General features: G+C 37.8%; 1 protein-coding gene across 1 annotated transcript in view; it reads right to left on the reverse strand.

Annotated features, from left to right (window-relative positions):
- Positions 1–1,511: 1,511 nt before the first annotated feature.
- The window catches only part of LOC103707259 (uncharacterized), a 16,999-nt gene continuing 4,000 nt past the window's right edge, over positions 1,512–14,510 (reverse strand). The window contains exons 3-7 of the mRNA XM_088707908.2: positions 11,026–11,199; positions 10,834–10,940; positions 6,310–6,644; positions 4,137–4,786; positions 1,512–2,604 (exon numbers count right to left, since the gene is read on the reverse strand). Of these exons, the coding sequence (XP_088564034.1) occupies positions 1,798–2,604; positions 4,137–4,786; positions 6,310–6,644; positions 10,834–10,940; positions 11,026–11,199 (2,073 nt within the window). The 3' untranslated portion in view covers positions 1,512–1,797. The remainder of the gene's footprint in view (positions 2,605–4,136; positions 4,787–6,309; positions 6,645–10,833; positions 10,941–11,025; positions 11,200–14,510) is intronic.

Genomic DNA, 14,510 nt, shown 5'->3' on the forward strand with positions numbered 1-14,510 from the left:
TTTATTTTTTGGCCTTTTTTGCCTATAATAAACAGCCTTGTATGGAGAATCCTCATGCATTAATTTCTATCTAATATACTAAATAGAAGATAGAGATCACTACTGCAACCTACCTTTGTCACTCCAAGTGAAATTACAATGTGATATGTGGAGAAGTATATAGATATATGCAAAGGTACTTATCCACTTGATAAGTCCTATTCCAATTACCATTATGCAACTCAAATTGTATTTTTTATAGATGCTGCCAGTGGCTACTATGAATATATGAAGTATTTTCATAACCTAAGTGTATCAACCCTGAATCCATTTATTTTTTTTATACCCATTTCTTTCATAAATCCTGAATCATAATAAAAGATCAACTAAAGCTCCCATCTATTTTCAGGAAAATTCCATTAACTAATTATGACCAATAGTTTCATCCATTCCACATTTAGAAAATATATATCCATACATGCATATATAGTAGGGATTAATTGCACATTAATCCCTACCATCATAAGGTTGCAATTAATCCCTACCATCATAAGGCAAACTGCAATCTCATGGTTTGCACATCTCCACCACCATGAATAATAATAAAAAAATAGGCAAACTACTTTATAATATGGATTTCTTTTGCAAAACACCACCATGAATAATATAAGTATGTATCTCCAGAATCATCATAATTTAAGTACATTCAATAAAAATATTTACATTGCAACTTTGAGACACCGTGAAAGCAAAAGAACAATTACTTCAGCACTTTTGACTCCTTTAATTTACATCAAAGTGCAAATGCTTGTAAACATGACAGAAATAGATCGAAAATATTATAATACCTCGTCTACCACTAAATCCGATTTAAACCTGGAGCAAAACCTCCCATTTACAATGAGAGATCTTGCTGATTCTCTTAGCTAGTTCATTGCAACAACCATTACTACTACTATAATAATAAGCATGGGACAAGTGAATTTACCAATCAGTATGATGGTTGCATCATTAAAAAACCACGGCTCTTCATAAGATCACCATCATAACTAGCAGCAGATATGCTGTAATAATGCGAACGCTCATAACAAAATAGGAAGGAATCGAGCTGCTACTAATAGCTGTTCCGGTTTCTACAACTATATCTGATTTTAGCTGGGAGAAAGCTCCCCAGATGCTTAGAAAGATCTCATTCTTGCTGATTTTCTTTGCTAGCAGCAGCAGCACAACAATAACAACGGCAGCAATAAGCATAGGATAACTGAATATACAATTAGAAGTAAATACGTGGGTTTGGAAAAATGCATATAAAAAGGAAATATAAACAAATTTCGCACCCGTGCCGAATACCAAGTATTTTGTTCGCGAAATGGAAAAAGCAACCCCATGTATGGACATCGTAATTCCCACATCAAAGTTCCTAGACAGAGTTAGCAAGTGAAATGAGCATTAAAAGTATCTAAAATTAGATAGCTGCTTCTGTGTTTGTAATCCTGCACTTTCTCCAGTGTCGGAACTCTTTCTAACCATGGTGAAATAAACCAGAACATAAGCATTAAAAGGAGCATCTCAATTTGATATTCCGAGCATAATTTACATGAAGACATAAGGCTCCTAAAGGATAAATTTTCACATCAGCATACAGAAACAATACTCCAGCAAATTACACCATTATCCAATGATGTGAAGTTTATCACATCATCAATATTTGAACATTGACACTCTACCTACATTGCTCTGTATACACTACAGAGAAAAGGAGAACGGGCGCAGAATGAGAGACTTCTTGTAATTTTACTTGACAGATTTTCAGTTGCATTATCTGGCTTCGTTTTCAGCATCTTCTGAAATGTTGAACAAGAATTGAGGCAATGAATCAATGCGAGGAAGATGCATCAGCAGCTCTCCAAATGATTCTTTTCTGGAGATGTTCGCTTGCTGCTTGCGGCCAGAAGCATCGTTAGACTCTCCCTCTGTAGCTGGAAAATCAAACAATGGCTTCCTCTCGGATGTTGAACCTAGCTTTGAAGTAGCTGGAAAATCAAACAATGGCTTCCTCTCAGATGTTGAACCTGGCTTTGAAGCGTTATCTGTGACACCATCACCTGCAGCATTGTCGCCATTGTTTATCTGCAGGCTTTGAGCTGTGCCTCCATCCTTCTGAATCAGACAGCAAAGAGAATTGAAATTCAACATGAGGGAATTTTCATCAGAAGTGGATGAAATCTGGGAATCACTGAGGTATTGGGTTATCTCTTCCAGCACATCTTTGGTTGGTAGACCATCACCAGATAATAGTGGATTGCCTGAATTAATCTGTTCGGAAATGCAATGCCCTATATGGTTTACTAAATCACTCATGGACATGGATGGCCATATCCCAGGCACCTTGAACTGATCCCAGTAGCCAGGATCCTTGAACTCTTTAGTTTCCCTAGTAGCAATCTCTTCAATCACCCGAGTGTCCATCACTGAAATAGAAGTTATGTAAAAAAACCAATGCAAAAGAGCAAAGCTGGATGGTCTTGGCCTCACAATTATAGCACAAATTGAGTTAGATCCATCAGCTGGACCTACTCCAGATTCCAGAAATATACTGTACCAACTTACACAAGCAATAAATATCTATAAACTGATGAAACTACTGCAGAAACTAACTACAGCTTTCAAATCAACCAGATTTTATCTGCCAGGACTGAAGGGAAAATATATAAAGATTTCCTTCAACAACACATGTATCACCAAAAATTCAGCGCATATTCAGTGCTTTGGACCTCTGGTGATTGAAATGGCAAGCAAGATCAGATGTAGACCTATCCGAAGGATCAACAGTCAACCTCAATTGACTATGCCAACTCATATATAAACTATAAGTAACATGGGGACATTACAATTTCTGTGCAAGTGTCGAATATAAAGAATCAAAAGTAATCATGCAAAAAAATCAGATTGGCTTTAATAGTGGTCAAATAATAAAAAGCAGATAATGAGCTGAAAAAAACCATTAAGGAGAAGGATTTTATTAGCACCAGGTCCATTGACCCAGTATTGTCCAGCTACAAAATCTAACATCCATTTAACAATGATGCTGTTTTAGAAAACAAGATGCCCATCTGTAGCAGAGTATTTTTTTTTATGAGATCATGTAGCAGAGTCCCATAATCACAGAACACTATAGTATTACTGGTCTCTGAGCATCATGCTCCAACTTCTAGGTTTGAATTGATACCAGCATGATTTGGTAAGATTTGCGGAAGTCTTTTCACTTTCCTTTCTTTCCAAACTTCACAGGACAATGATCCTCAAAGGACACTTAGATTTAAATTTGTAGAGTAAAATCATACTAGCTAGACAAGAAGTATTTTGATTACCATTAGAAAAACACATTACTTCAAGTAATCCAATGTATTTTTGAGAAAAAAATGAAAAGGATGGGATTTTCTTTATTTCAAAACCCCTTCAACCAAAACCAAGAGAAATTACAACCAACGTTGGCGGAATTGATCCGAACCAGCCGGTTCCATCCGTTTCGAACCATATCGGTGAGCAGTTCCGGCTTCGAAAACGAGACGCGTTCCCGAAGCCGGAGAAGGAGAAGGAAGAGAGAGCAAGCGAGGGAGGGAGGGAGAAGGAGAGGACGCCAGTGGAGGGCCGGCAAAGGCCGCGAGGGCCCTTCTTCCCCGACGCCAGCACCCTCGCAGCCTCCGCCGGGCTCCTCCGGCCCTCCACCAGCGTCCCTCCCTCCCTCCTCCGCTCTCTCTCTCTCTCTTCCTCTCTCATGCTCCCTCTCCCCCATTTGTTCTTCTGTGTCGGTACGGGCCCGGCACGGGCCCGTACTGAGTTGTCCCGCCGAAGAACGAGTACGGGGTCCAGTATTGGTTCCTCCAACCTTGATTACAACATATACACGACACAATCACACGCAAATGCATGAACATATTATGTACTTATGCACATCCTACTTGTTATGAACTGGTACAACTGGGTTACTCCAGCAAATTACACCATTATCCAATGATGTGAAGTTTATCACATCATCAATATTTGAACATTGACACTCTACCTACATTGCTCTGTATACACTACAGAGAAAAGGAGAACGGGCGCAGAATGAGAGACTTCTTGTAATTTTACATGACAGCTTTTCAGTTGCATTATCTGGCTTCGTTTTCAGCATCTTCTGAAATGTTGAACAAGAATTGAGGCAATGAATCAATGCGAGGAAGATGCATCAGCAGCTCTCCAAATGATTCTTTTCTGGAGATGTTCGCTTGCTGCTTGCGGCCAGAAGCATCGTTAGACTCTCCCTCTGTAGCTGGAAAATCAAACAATGGCTTCCTCTCGGATGTTGAACCTAGCTTTGAAGTAGCTGGAAAATCAAACAATGGCTTCCTCTCAGATGTTGAACCTGGCTTTGAAGCGTTATCTGTGACACCATCACCTGCAGCATTGTCGCCATTGTTTATCTGCAGGCTTTGAGCTGTGCCTCCATCCTTCTGAATCAGACAGCAAAGAGAATTGAAATTCAACATGAGGGAATTTTCATCAGAAGTGGATGAAATCTGGGAATCACTGAGGTATTGGGTTATCTCTTCCAGCACATCTTTGGTTGGTAGACCATCACCAGATAATAGTGGATTGCCTGAATTAATCTGTTCGGAAATGCAATGCCCTATATGGTTTACTAAATCACTCATGGACATGGATGGCCATATCCCAGGCACTTTGAACTGATCCCAGTGGCCAGGATCGTTGAACTCTTTAGTTTCCCTAGTAGCAATCTCTTCAATCACCCGAGTGTCCATCACTGAAATAGAAGTTATGTAAAAAAACCAATGCAAAAGAGCAAAGCTGGATGGTCTTGGCCTCACAATTATAGCACAAATTGAGTTAGATCCATCAGCTGGACCTACTCCAGATTCCAGAAATATACTGTACCAACTTACACAAGCAATGAATATCTATAAACTGATGAAACTACTGCAGAAACTAACTACAGCTTTCAAACCAACCAGATTTTATCTGCCAGGACTGAAGGGAAAATATATAAAGATTTCCTTCAACAACACATGTATCACCAAAAATTCAGCGCATATTCAGTGCTATGGACCTCTGGTGATTGAAATGGCAAGCAAGATCAGATGTAGACCTATCCGAAGGATCAACAGTCAACCTCAATTGACTATGCCAACTCATATATAAACTATAAGTAACATGGGGACATTACAATTTCTGTGCAAGTGTCGATTATAAAGAATCAAAAGTAATCATGCAAAAAAATCAGATTGGCTTTAATAGTGGTCAAACAATAAAAACCAGATAGTGAGCTGAAAAAAACCATTAAGGAGAAGGTTTTTATTAGCACCAGGTCCATTGACCCAGTATTGTCCAGCTACAAAATCTAACATCCATTTAACAATGATGCTGTTTTAGAAAACAAGATGCCCATCTGTAGCAGAGTATTTTTTTTTTTTTATGAGATCATGCAGCAGAGTCCCATAATCACAGAACACTACAGTATTACTGGTCTCTGAGCATCATGCTCCAACTTCTAGGTTTGAATTGATACCAGCATCTTTTGGTAAGATTTGCGGAAGTCTTTTCACTTTCCTTTCTTTCCAAACTTCACAGGACAATGATCCTCAAAGGACACTTAGATTTAAATTTGTATGGTAAAATCATACTAGCTAGACAAGAAGTATTTTGATTACCATTAGAAAAACACATTACTTCAAGTAATCCAATGTATTTTTGAGAAAAAAATGAAAAGGATGGGATTTTCTTTATTTCAAAACCCCTTCAACCAAAACCAAGAGAAATTACAACCAACGTTGGCGGAATTGATCCGAACCGGCCGGTTCCGTCCGTTTCGAACCATACCGGTGAGCAGTTCCGGCTTCAAAAACGAGACGCGTTCCCGAAGCCGGAGAAGGAGAAGGAAGAGAGAGCAAGCGGGGGAGGGAGGGAGAAGGAGAGGACGCCGCTGGAGGGCCAGCGAAGGCCGCGAGGGCCCTTCTTCCCCGACGCCAGCGCCCTCGCAGCCTCCGCCGGGCTCCTCCAGCCCTCCACCAGCGTCCCTCCCTCCCTCCTCCGCTCTCTCTCTCTCTCTTCCTCTCTCGTGCTCCCTCTCCCCCATTTGTTCTTCTGTGTCGGTACGGGCCCAGCACAGGCCCGTACTGAGTTGTCCCGCCGAAGAACGAGTACGGGGTCCAATATTGGTTCCTCCAACCTTGATTACAACATACACACGACACAATCACACGCAAATGCATGAACATATTATGTACTTATGCACATCCTACTTGTTATGAACTGGTACAACTGGGTTACCTGAGCTAGGTGAACAAGTGTCCTGTGCCACAACATCTGCTGCCCTACCAATAGGATTCTTTACTTCACTCTTAGTGGTTATTGATGAACTAGAACGAGGTGATACAGACTCTTGAAATCCTTGCACTGGGGATCCGTAACCATTCCTTAGATTACCGAAACCATGGCATTCAGATTCAACTTGGTCCTCAAAAACAGAGCATCTTGGTTCAAAGTATGGATTTTCTAAAATAATATTTGGCTGCCGACTCAATGCATATAGACGTGGATCGCATTGGATAAGCTTCTCAATATGCTTGCTTAACAAGCCTTGTGAACCCTGTAGACAATGCCTCCTGAAAGAAAGAACTTCAATATTATTACAATTTTAAAATCTTCATTTCGCATGAAGAAATTGCACTAAAAAGTCAAACACAGACACGAAAAAAAAAGAGGAGAGCAGGCAAGTAGAAACGAGACTTCCTTCACTATAGACCAAGCAAAGATTTCAAGCTGCATTTTATGGATGTCAAATATAATGCAAAAGGTAACAAAAACATATCCCCCTCCCACCACTCCCCCACAACCCTCTAGCGTCAAGCTTCACATAAAGGCATTTAACTTAGAAAATAGTGATAAGTTGATATTGTGAATGCTGTAACTAAATTGCATGCTTAGTTTGAATCAAGGTTCGCCGTACTAGGTCCGGTAGGCATACCAGTCGCCTACCAGACCAGTACGAATCCGGTTTGTTGCGGAACTAGCCAGTACGAACCGGCCAACTCTTCTCTGTCAGAGCCGGGGAAGAAGAAGAGAAGGAGAGAGAGCGCGGGGAAGAGAGCGAGGGAGGAGACTCATGGCCGCCATCGGAGAGCCGCGGGGGGCGGCGGAGGCAAAAGGCCTCGGCCTCCGCCGCCCCTCCGTGGCTCTCCGATGGCGGCCACGGGTCTCCTCCCTCCCTCTCTTCCTCGCGCTCTCCTTCTCTTTGTCTTCTTCGTCTCCAGCACAGAACCGGCCTGTACCGGTTTTCACTGCTCCGGCATACCGGTTACAGGCCAGACCAGTTCAAACCGGCCAGTACGGTCGGTTCGTCAGACTTTAGTTTGAATTGCCAAAGAGGGTCTAAATCTTGTAATCAGAATTGAAGGCAAAATTGGCCATAGCTGCAACCTCAAAGGATTCCGCTTGCCACTCTCCAACCATTGAATTTTAATATTACATAATTTTAACATTTTAAATGTATTAGTTATTAACATTTTAATAAAATTTTGATATACATAATTAATATAAAATCAAATCAAATAATATTTTTTTTTATGAAATTAATGGTATAGTTATTATTATTATGATCATGATATACCTATTTATTTACAAATGTGGTATCATATACCTATTTATTTACAAATTTAGTATCATAATGACTCTTATAATCTATATAATATAATAAGAATACTTACATAATAATTTCTATTATATAAATAATTATTAGTTATTATAACCATGAATATCGTAAATATATAGCAATATATGTAATTATTGCAATATCAAATTGTTTTATATTGGTTTAGTTATTATAGTGATTACTTATAATATTCTGATAATAATTAAAAATTATATTATGTTTTCTATTTAAAACTTGAAAATAATATGATTATCTTTATAATGTAGCACAAACATATATTACCATATTATTTTTATAATTTTATAATATTTATTTAACTTATATTATATTTATAACAATGGTTTAATAATAGAACTATTACTGTGATGTCCTTATTTAATAATAATTATTATTAGAGATAATGACTCTTACTGTAATCTTATAATTATTATATTAATAATTACATGATTATATTATAATATATAATTATATATCATCCATATTTATAATTATAATAACACATCTAATTATTATAGTACGAAATTATTTCATAGTAAATAATACCCTATTTACGAGGAGGCAAACTTACCACATTATTTGCAACGCTATCGTATCTATTCCAGCATCATACCTCCAAACAACTGTAGTTGAATTTACATTTTTTCAATTACAAACAATCAAACAAAATAACTTTCGTAATTGCAATTTCAATTACAGCATTTTGAATTGCGATCTATGTGTGAATTGCATGGAATTGAATTGAAGGCAAATAAACATCCCCTGAAAACATATGGGTATAAAAGGACAATTGGCATGCTCAACATCTATTTTTTAATATAAAAATCTATAGAAGAGAAATAAGCCAACCACAAATTTCCAAAATACCTCATCATTCTTTCAACAATTCAGACTTTATTAACATCTTCTGCAAGTTGCATTTAATATTTAGGAACTCAAATTAGATAATTTAACAGTCAAAACATATGATAGGCATCCCATGCACAGAGAGTTAAGCAGCAATATAGGCAGGTTGTAAAGAGAAGTTCTGGTCGGGTAACAATTGGCTCTGTTGATGTAAAAAATATAAAAGAGAGCATTCAGAAAGAACAAGAAAAAAGGATAATAAAGAAGATTAAAAAGAAAAGGAGTAACTGAATCAGCCTTTTCATTCAAATAAAATTCTGTCAAGCTTACCAAGCAGACTCACTCCCTTCTTTTACAATGTGGTTCTATAACCAAACTTGCTTATTTGATTACCTTTAGGAATCTTATGTTGAAACTATTAATAACCTTCCATTTATCATATCTCACCTAAACATATAGAAAAAGAAGATACACCCCCTGAGTGGTTCGCTGTTAATTTTTTTTCCTTAAACAGTAAAAGAAAATTAAACACAATAGCATCTAAATTCTATTCTGTTGCAGCACACAACTTGACTGCTTGAAACCTTTTCAGCCCCTCCAGTAGATGGGTTGCAAAGATTCTTATAAAATTAGGTACTGAATGTCCAATTGGCCTATGGGTTTCAGAATTCCAAATTAGGTGTAATCCTGAATACAATTAAAAGATCAGCCAGCCTTGATTAGGTAAGATTATACTTGGTTGTATTATCTTCTTCTTCTTCTTCTTTTTTATATCAATTCAGCTGATATAAAGTTTGCATCCAAACATTTTAACAGAAGTCACATTGCCAAAGTCCAGAACTCACGCTTTTTATTCTCTCTCTTCTTGATGATAAAAATCCAATTTTGACTTCAGAATGGTAGCAGACTGGCAAAACAACATATGGAAAATCGAGAAACATCAGGAATTAAACAAAATCATAAGCAAAAAACTTGACAACAAAAAGAACAACAGAAAGTTCTATCAAAACCATAAGAAGTGACTATTAAGCTATAGGACCAGATCCTGATTTATTCTACAAGGCCCTGTTTGGTACAAGCATTCCAGGCCTTGTGCCAACCAAACACCTTTAGCAAACCAGGCAAAGATCTGGAATATGCTATGCCTTCAAGATATATGCCCCAAAAGAAATATATCCTTATGCCTATTTTAGAGGGCATAACTATTTCACGTCTACCTGGAATAGCCTTAAACCCACCTGTATGCCAATTTCTTAAGCCTGTTTTAAACTGTGCCCCTAATTTTCTTCTCTCCCTTTATCTCCCAAGACCTCTTCTCCCTCTACCACCCAATTGCACCATGCAGCTCCACATGCAGCCACCCCATCATCAACCCTGTTCCACCCACAGTCACCCTCCTCTGCTCCACTCAGTATCCAGCACCGGTGATCTGCTTTAAGCACCATCCCTCAAGGTGGTGAGGCTGCACCCAAGCCATCCTCTTCAGCATGGTCTGTTGCTTGTTTCATCCTCAATTTGTGTGTGTGTGTTTTTTGGTGTTCTGAATCTTTGATTGCAATGAACTTATATATACATACACACACATATGTGTGCGTGCGTGTGTGTGTGTGTACCAAACTGGCTGCTATATTTATCATCATCAGATATACCCAGATGATCTTACTTCTAACTTGGATCATATTGAATTACTATGGTTGATGCTCATAAGTATGGAATAGTTAACAATGCTAATCTCACTACTTATGTACCATATTATTATGATTGATTTCAGGTCTAATAGTAATTTAAGTTAGCCTCACATCAAACAGAAATCATCTGGACTTGGCCATCTTTGCATAAAATTTAAACAGCCGGACAGAATCTCACAAAAACACCTGGCATAGAATGCCACCTAGCATAACTTTCTTTTCTCCCATTTTTCATTTTATTGTACAAAATGGGGCCCAAGAGTAAAATGAGACCATGGATTTGTCATTTCAAGATAACAAGATAAGTGCAGGAAAGAAAAAACATGCACAAGATATCATGCTAAGGTGTTAAATAGCTCCAGTTCTGAGAATCATTTGTCTATTCAGCAGTAGCCTAGAGGTAATGGAACTAAATACTTACAATTTTGACTCTTTAAGATGCAGGAACTAGCAGGGAAAGAAAATATAACATACCAAATAGAATATTTATGCACAACTTGACAACAATAAAATACGCAATAAAATGTCTAGCTTAGCTTGAAAGCCTTCTAATGACATCATCAATAATAGGGATTTCTAAGCATTAAATAGCATAAGAAGAACTGGCTTTACCTGTGTATGCTTGCTTGCCCACCAGTGAAATCTGAAGTTTCCTGCCATAGAGTATGCTTCCTAGGCTGTGGATTAGTCTCTCTGAAGAAAAGAGGCTGCCTAGCCAACTAAACAGAAAAGGAGAAATATGTTAGCAGAAAAGAAAGCACTGAACCAATTTTATGCCATGTAAAGGTTCACAAGTAAACTTACCATTATGTCCAAGGTCCCTGGCCCATTTTCAGGGCAAGTTGCCTTCAAAGCTGTAATATCTGACCACTGGGTCTCAATCTTGCTCTTCAGACCACCATCGAGAATTTCCCACACAAGCTTGTGTTTTGCAAAATAACACTTTGCTACTAAATCGCCTTCATATGTTGATGCATACTGTTTATCAATAGAAATCACTTAATTATGTCCTGGACCCGACTACAATAACAGACAAAAACTTCACAAAACAGAGCTAAAATTCATCTTCTCCCACATGATGACCGTGAATGGTTTTCATCCCATATCATGTGAGGTGAAAATAATGATTGATTTAGATTTCAGAACCAATTGCGTATCACTCAAAATAATCAATCCTCAAAACTTATGCCAGCATTAGGACACAACAGTTTTTGAACAGTTCTCTGCATTAATATAAAATTAAATGCTAAAGACAATAGCTACAAGTCCCTGTGCATATGCCTATATTCTAGATAATTTATTAGGATGTTGAGACAATTCCACTATATGTCATATCCCAAAGCAAGGAGATGAGTACAGGATGCAGACACAACACTACATGAATATGGTGATGCAGCAAACACCGAAACTGTGGGATAGGAGACGGCAAGGATACAAATGTGTATATAGCTGGACCACACACTTTACATTAACTCCTTGTAAAAAGAGTTAAACGAATGTAACATCGATGATAAGCTATCCAAATTGAAGATCCAAACCATGATCTACAACACCATCCCGAACTATTAGGTTCGGGGCGTCCCGAGCCGTATTAGCGGTGGACCGGGATGGTTCCGGCAACAAAAACAAGACCGGAGATGGAGGGAAAGAAGTAGAAAGAAAAAGAGGAAAGGAGAGAGAGACAGAGAGCAGGGAGGGAGGGAGAGGAAGAAAGAGAGAGAAAAGTGAAGGTCGGCCGGCGAAGGCCGGAGAGCTGCCACGCGGAGGAGGCGGAGGCCGAAGAGCCGCCACACGGAGGAGGCAGAGGCCGAAAAGCCGTGGAAGAGGGGCTTTGTCTCCGGTCCCCTATTTCGTTCAAAACAGGGGCCTGGAGGGGGCCTCATTTATTTTTATAATTTTTAAGTGAAAGACGGCAAACCCATTCCGTCCACTAGCTCTCTGTCGGCCTCCCCCTTTTCTCTCTCTTTTCCTCTCTCTCATTCTCCCTCTCCCCCACCTCTTCTACTCTGTCGATACAGACCCAACATGGCACGACACAGGCTCGTACCAACCCATGTCGCCAGGCAACTGGTCCGAGACCTAGTACCGGCATAGCAGACACTGATCCAAACCATTGAATATGATTTATACTACAAAAAAAAGTCCACAAACTAAATTCATATATTTTGATAGTTTCTAACCTATGCATCAAGTTGATACAAAAATGAACCATATCAATTACACTAATGTGGTAAAGTACATGATAAGGTATATAAATTAAAAATTCACTTTATGGATCATGATCTAGACATCTTAAAATACGAGCAGATTTAAACTTCACCATATTTTGCCAATTAGATCATAGTAAAACATAGTATCATCCTATTAAAACCATCAATTTTGGCATCTATTTTATGATTATTAGAGACCACCGAACACATGGATTTTGTTTTTTAAATATCTTTTATAGTATAGATCATGTTCATCGGTTTGAAACTTGAATTTGGATGGTTTATCATTGATTTGAATCGTCAACTCCTTTCCAAGAAGTTAACATAAAGTGTATAGTCCAACTCATATGTATATATACATATATATGTATATATGTATGTAGTATGTACTATCTACAAAGCATTAGGGGCTATTAACAACATACTTCATATTTTATACAATAGAGTTAACATCCATAAAATCCATCATTTAGATATCATTCCAATCCACATACTACAAACCACACTTTATACAATAATATCAACATCACAAACTCCAAAATTAACAATTCATTATTAAGAGGTTAAGATTTACTAAAAAGAAAAGAATGAAAGAAAATAAAGCCTTAACCTCCATTGCTAGAGGTAACAGGAAACTATCTTGGGTGTACATGAGAAGCATCCAAAGCCTTGTTATAATTTTTAAAATATAGAATACTTAAAATAAATATGGATATGGTACGACAAGTATCCAACAAGTATCAAAATCCATACGGATACTGCACACAAATTTAAGTATCCATGCTTCCCCAGACCACACCATGAATAGTTTGAATGGGATAAATTTGCATGAAAGATCAAATCATTATACATGTGGTTTCAAAAAGAAATAAAATGATGAATATACCATTAAAAATAGTGGCAAATCCAAGGACAGTAAGGGACATGGACCATCCCTAACAAATTTTAATTCCTTTTAATATAATATGCCTAATGCCCCACCCCACCACCCCAAACCCAGAAAATCCCAATTAACATGCTGTGGATCCAAGGTAGCAGTAAGCGCCATGGCCCCTTCCCTAAAACTCTGAATTCCCTTTAATATAATATGTCGCTGTGAAACTCCCCCCACCCCACCCCACCCCCTCCTAAAAATAATAAGCATGCGGTCCCCCATATTTCAAGCATGGCCCCTTTAGGCCTCAACTCTTCCTTCTTTTGGTTAGTGAGTTTCCCTAGAATTCTAGTAGCTATGGGCAGTGAACTCCACTATCACAACTTATGTACTATCAAAAGTTAAGATATTTAAAATTTAAACAGATTTTCATTCACCCATCTATATGGATTTCCACACATCCTTCAAATATCATCAATCATCTACGTTATCCTCCATATAATTAAAATAATATTTGCTCTAAAATATAGGTCCTATAATAAATAGGAAACTTCTGCTGCATACTTGTTTTGGTCTATTTAAAGTGGAAGAGTAGACTTGAAGGATTAATAGGATGGCAGAATCCAATCCTAAAACTCTTTTGCAGATAGGGAAAGAAGAAGAGAGAACTGCTCTAATCCTTCATGTATTCAAAAAAGGGAATCGGAAAAGGATCATACCATATGTAAAGAAGAGAACTATTTTGTCATCATCTACATGTCTATATGACCAATTCCATTGTACTGATCTCATGTTCACAACTAAACAGGAGAGGTTTTCAAATTGATCTTACAATGTAGCAATGTGTTGCTCTGAGAGCGAGAAGAAGACCATCTTTTGATTCCATCAAGCACACTATCTTAAAAATTAAAATTTGAGATCAACAATAAACAAGGTATGTGCAATGGGTTGATTTAATTGTAAACTTTTATATATTTCTGATCAAATATATATGTGTGTGTGTGTGTGTGTGTGTATATATATATATATATATATATGTATATGTATATACCTAGATATATGTATGTATGTATGTATGTATGTATATACCTAGATATATGTATATATGTATGTATGTATGTATGTATGTATGTATGTATGTATGTATGTATGTATATACCTAGATATATGTATATATGTATGTATGTATGTATGTATGTATGTAT

The sequence above is a fragment of the Phoenix dactylifera genome, chromosome 11 (genome assembly GCF_051530095.1).
Source record: "Phoenix dactylifera cultivar Ajwa chromosome 11, Ajwa_hap1_PhDact_Kaust_v1.1, whole genome shotgun sequence".
Lineage (NCBI taxonomy): Eukaryota > Viridiplantae > Streptophyta > Magnoliopsida > Arecales > Arecaceae > Phoenix > Phoenix dactylifera.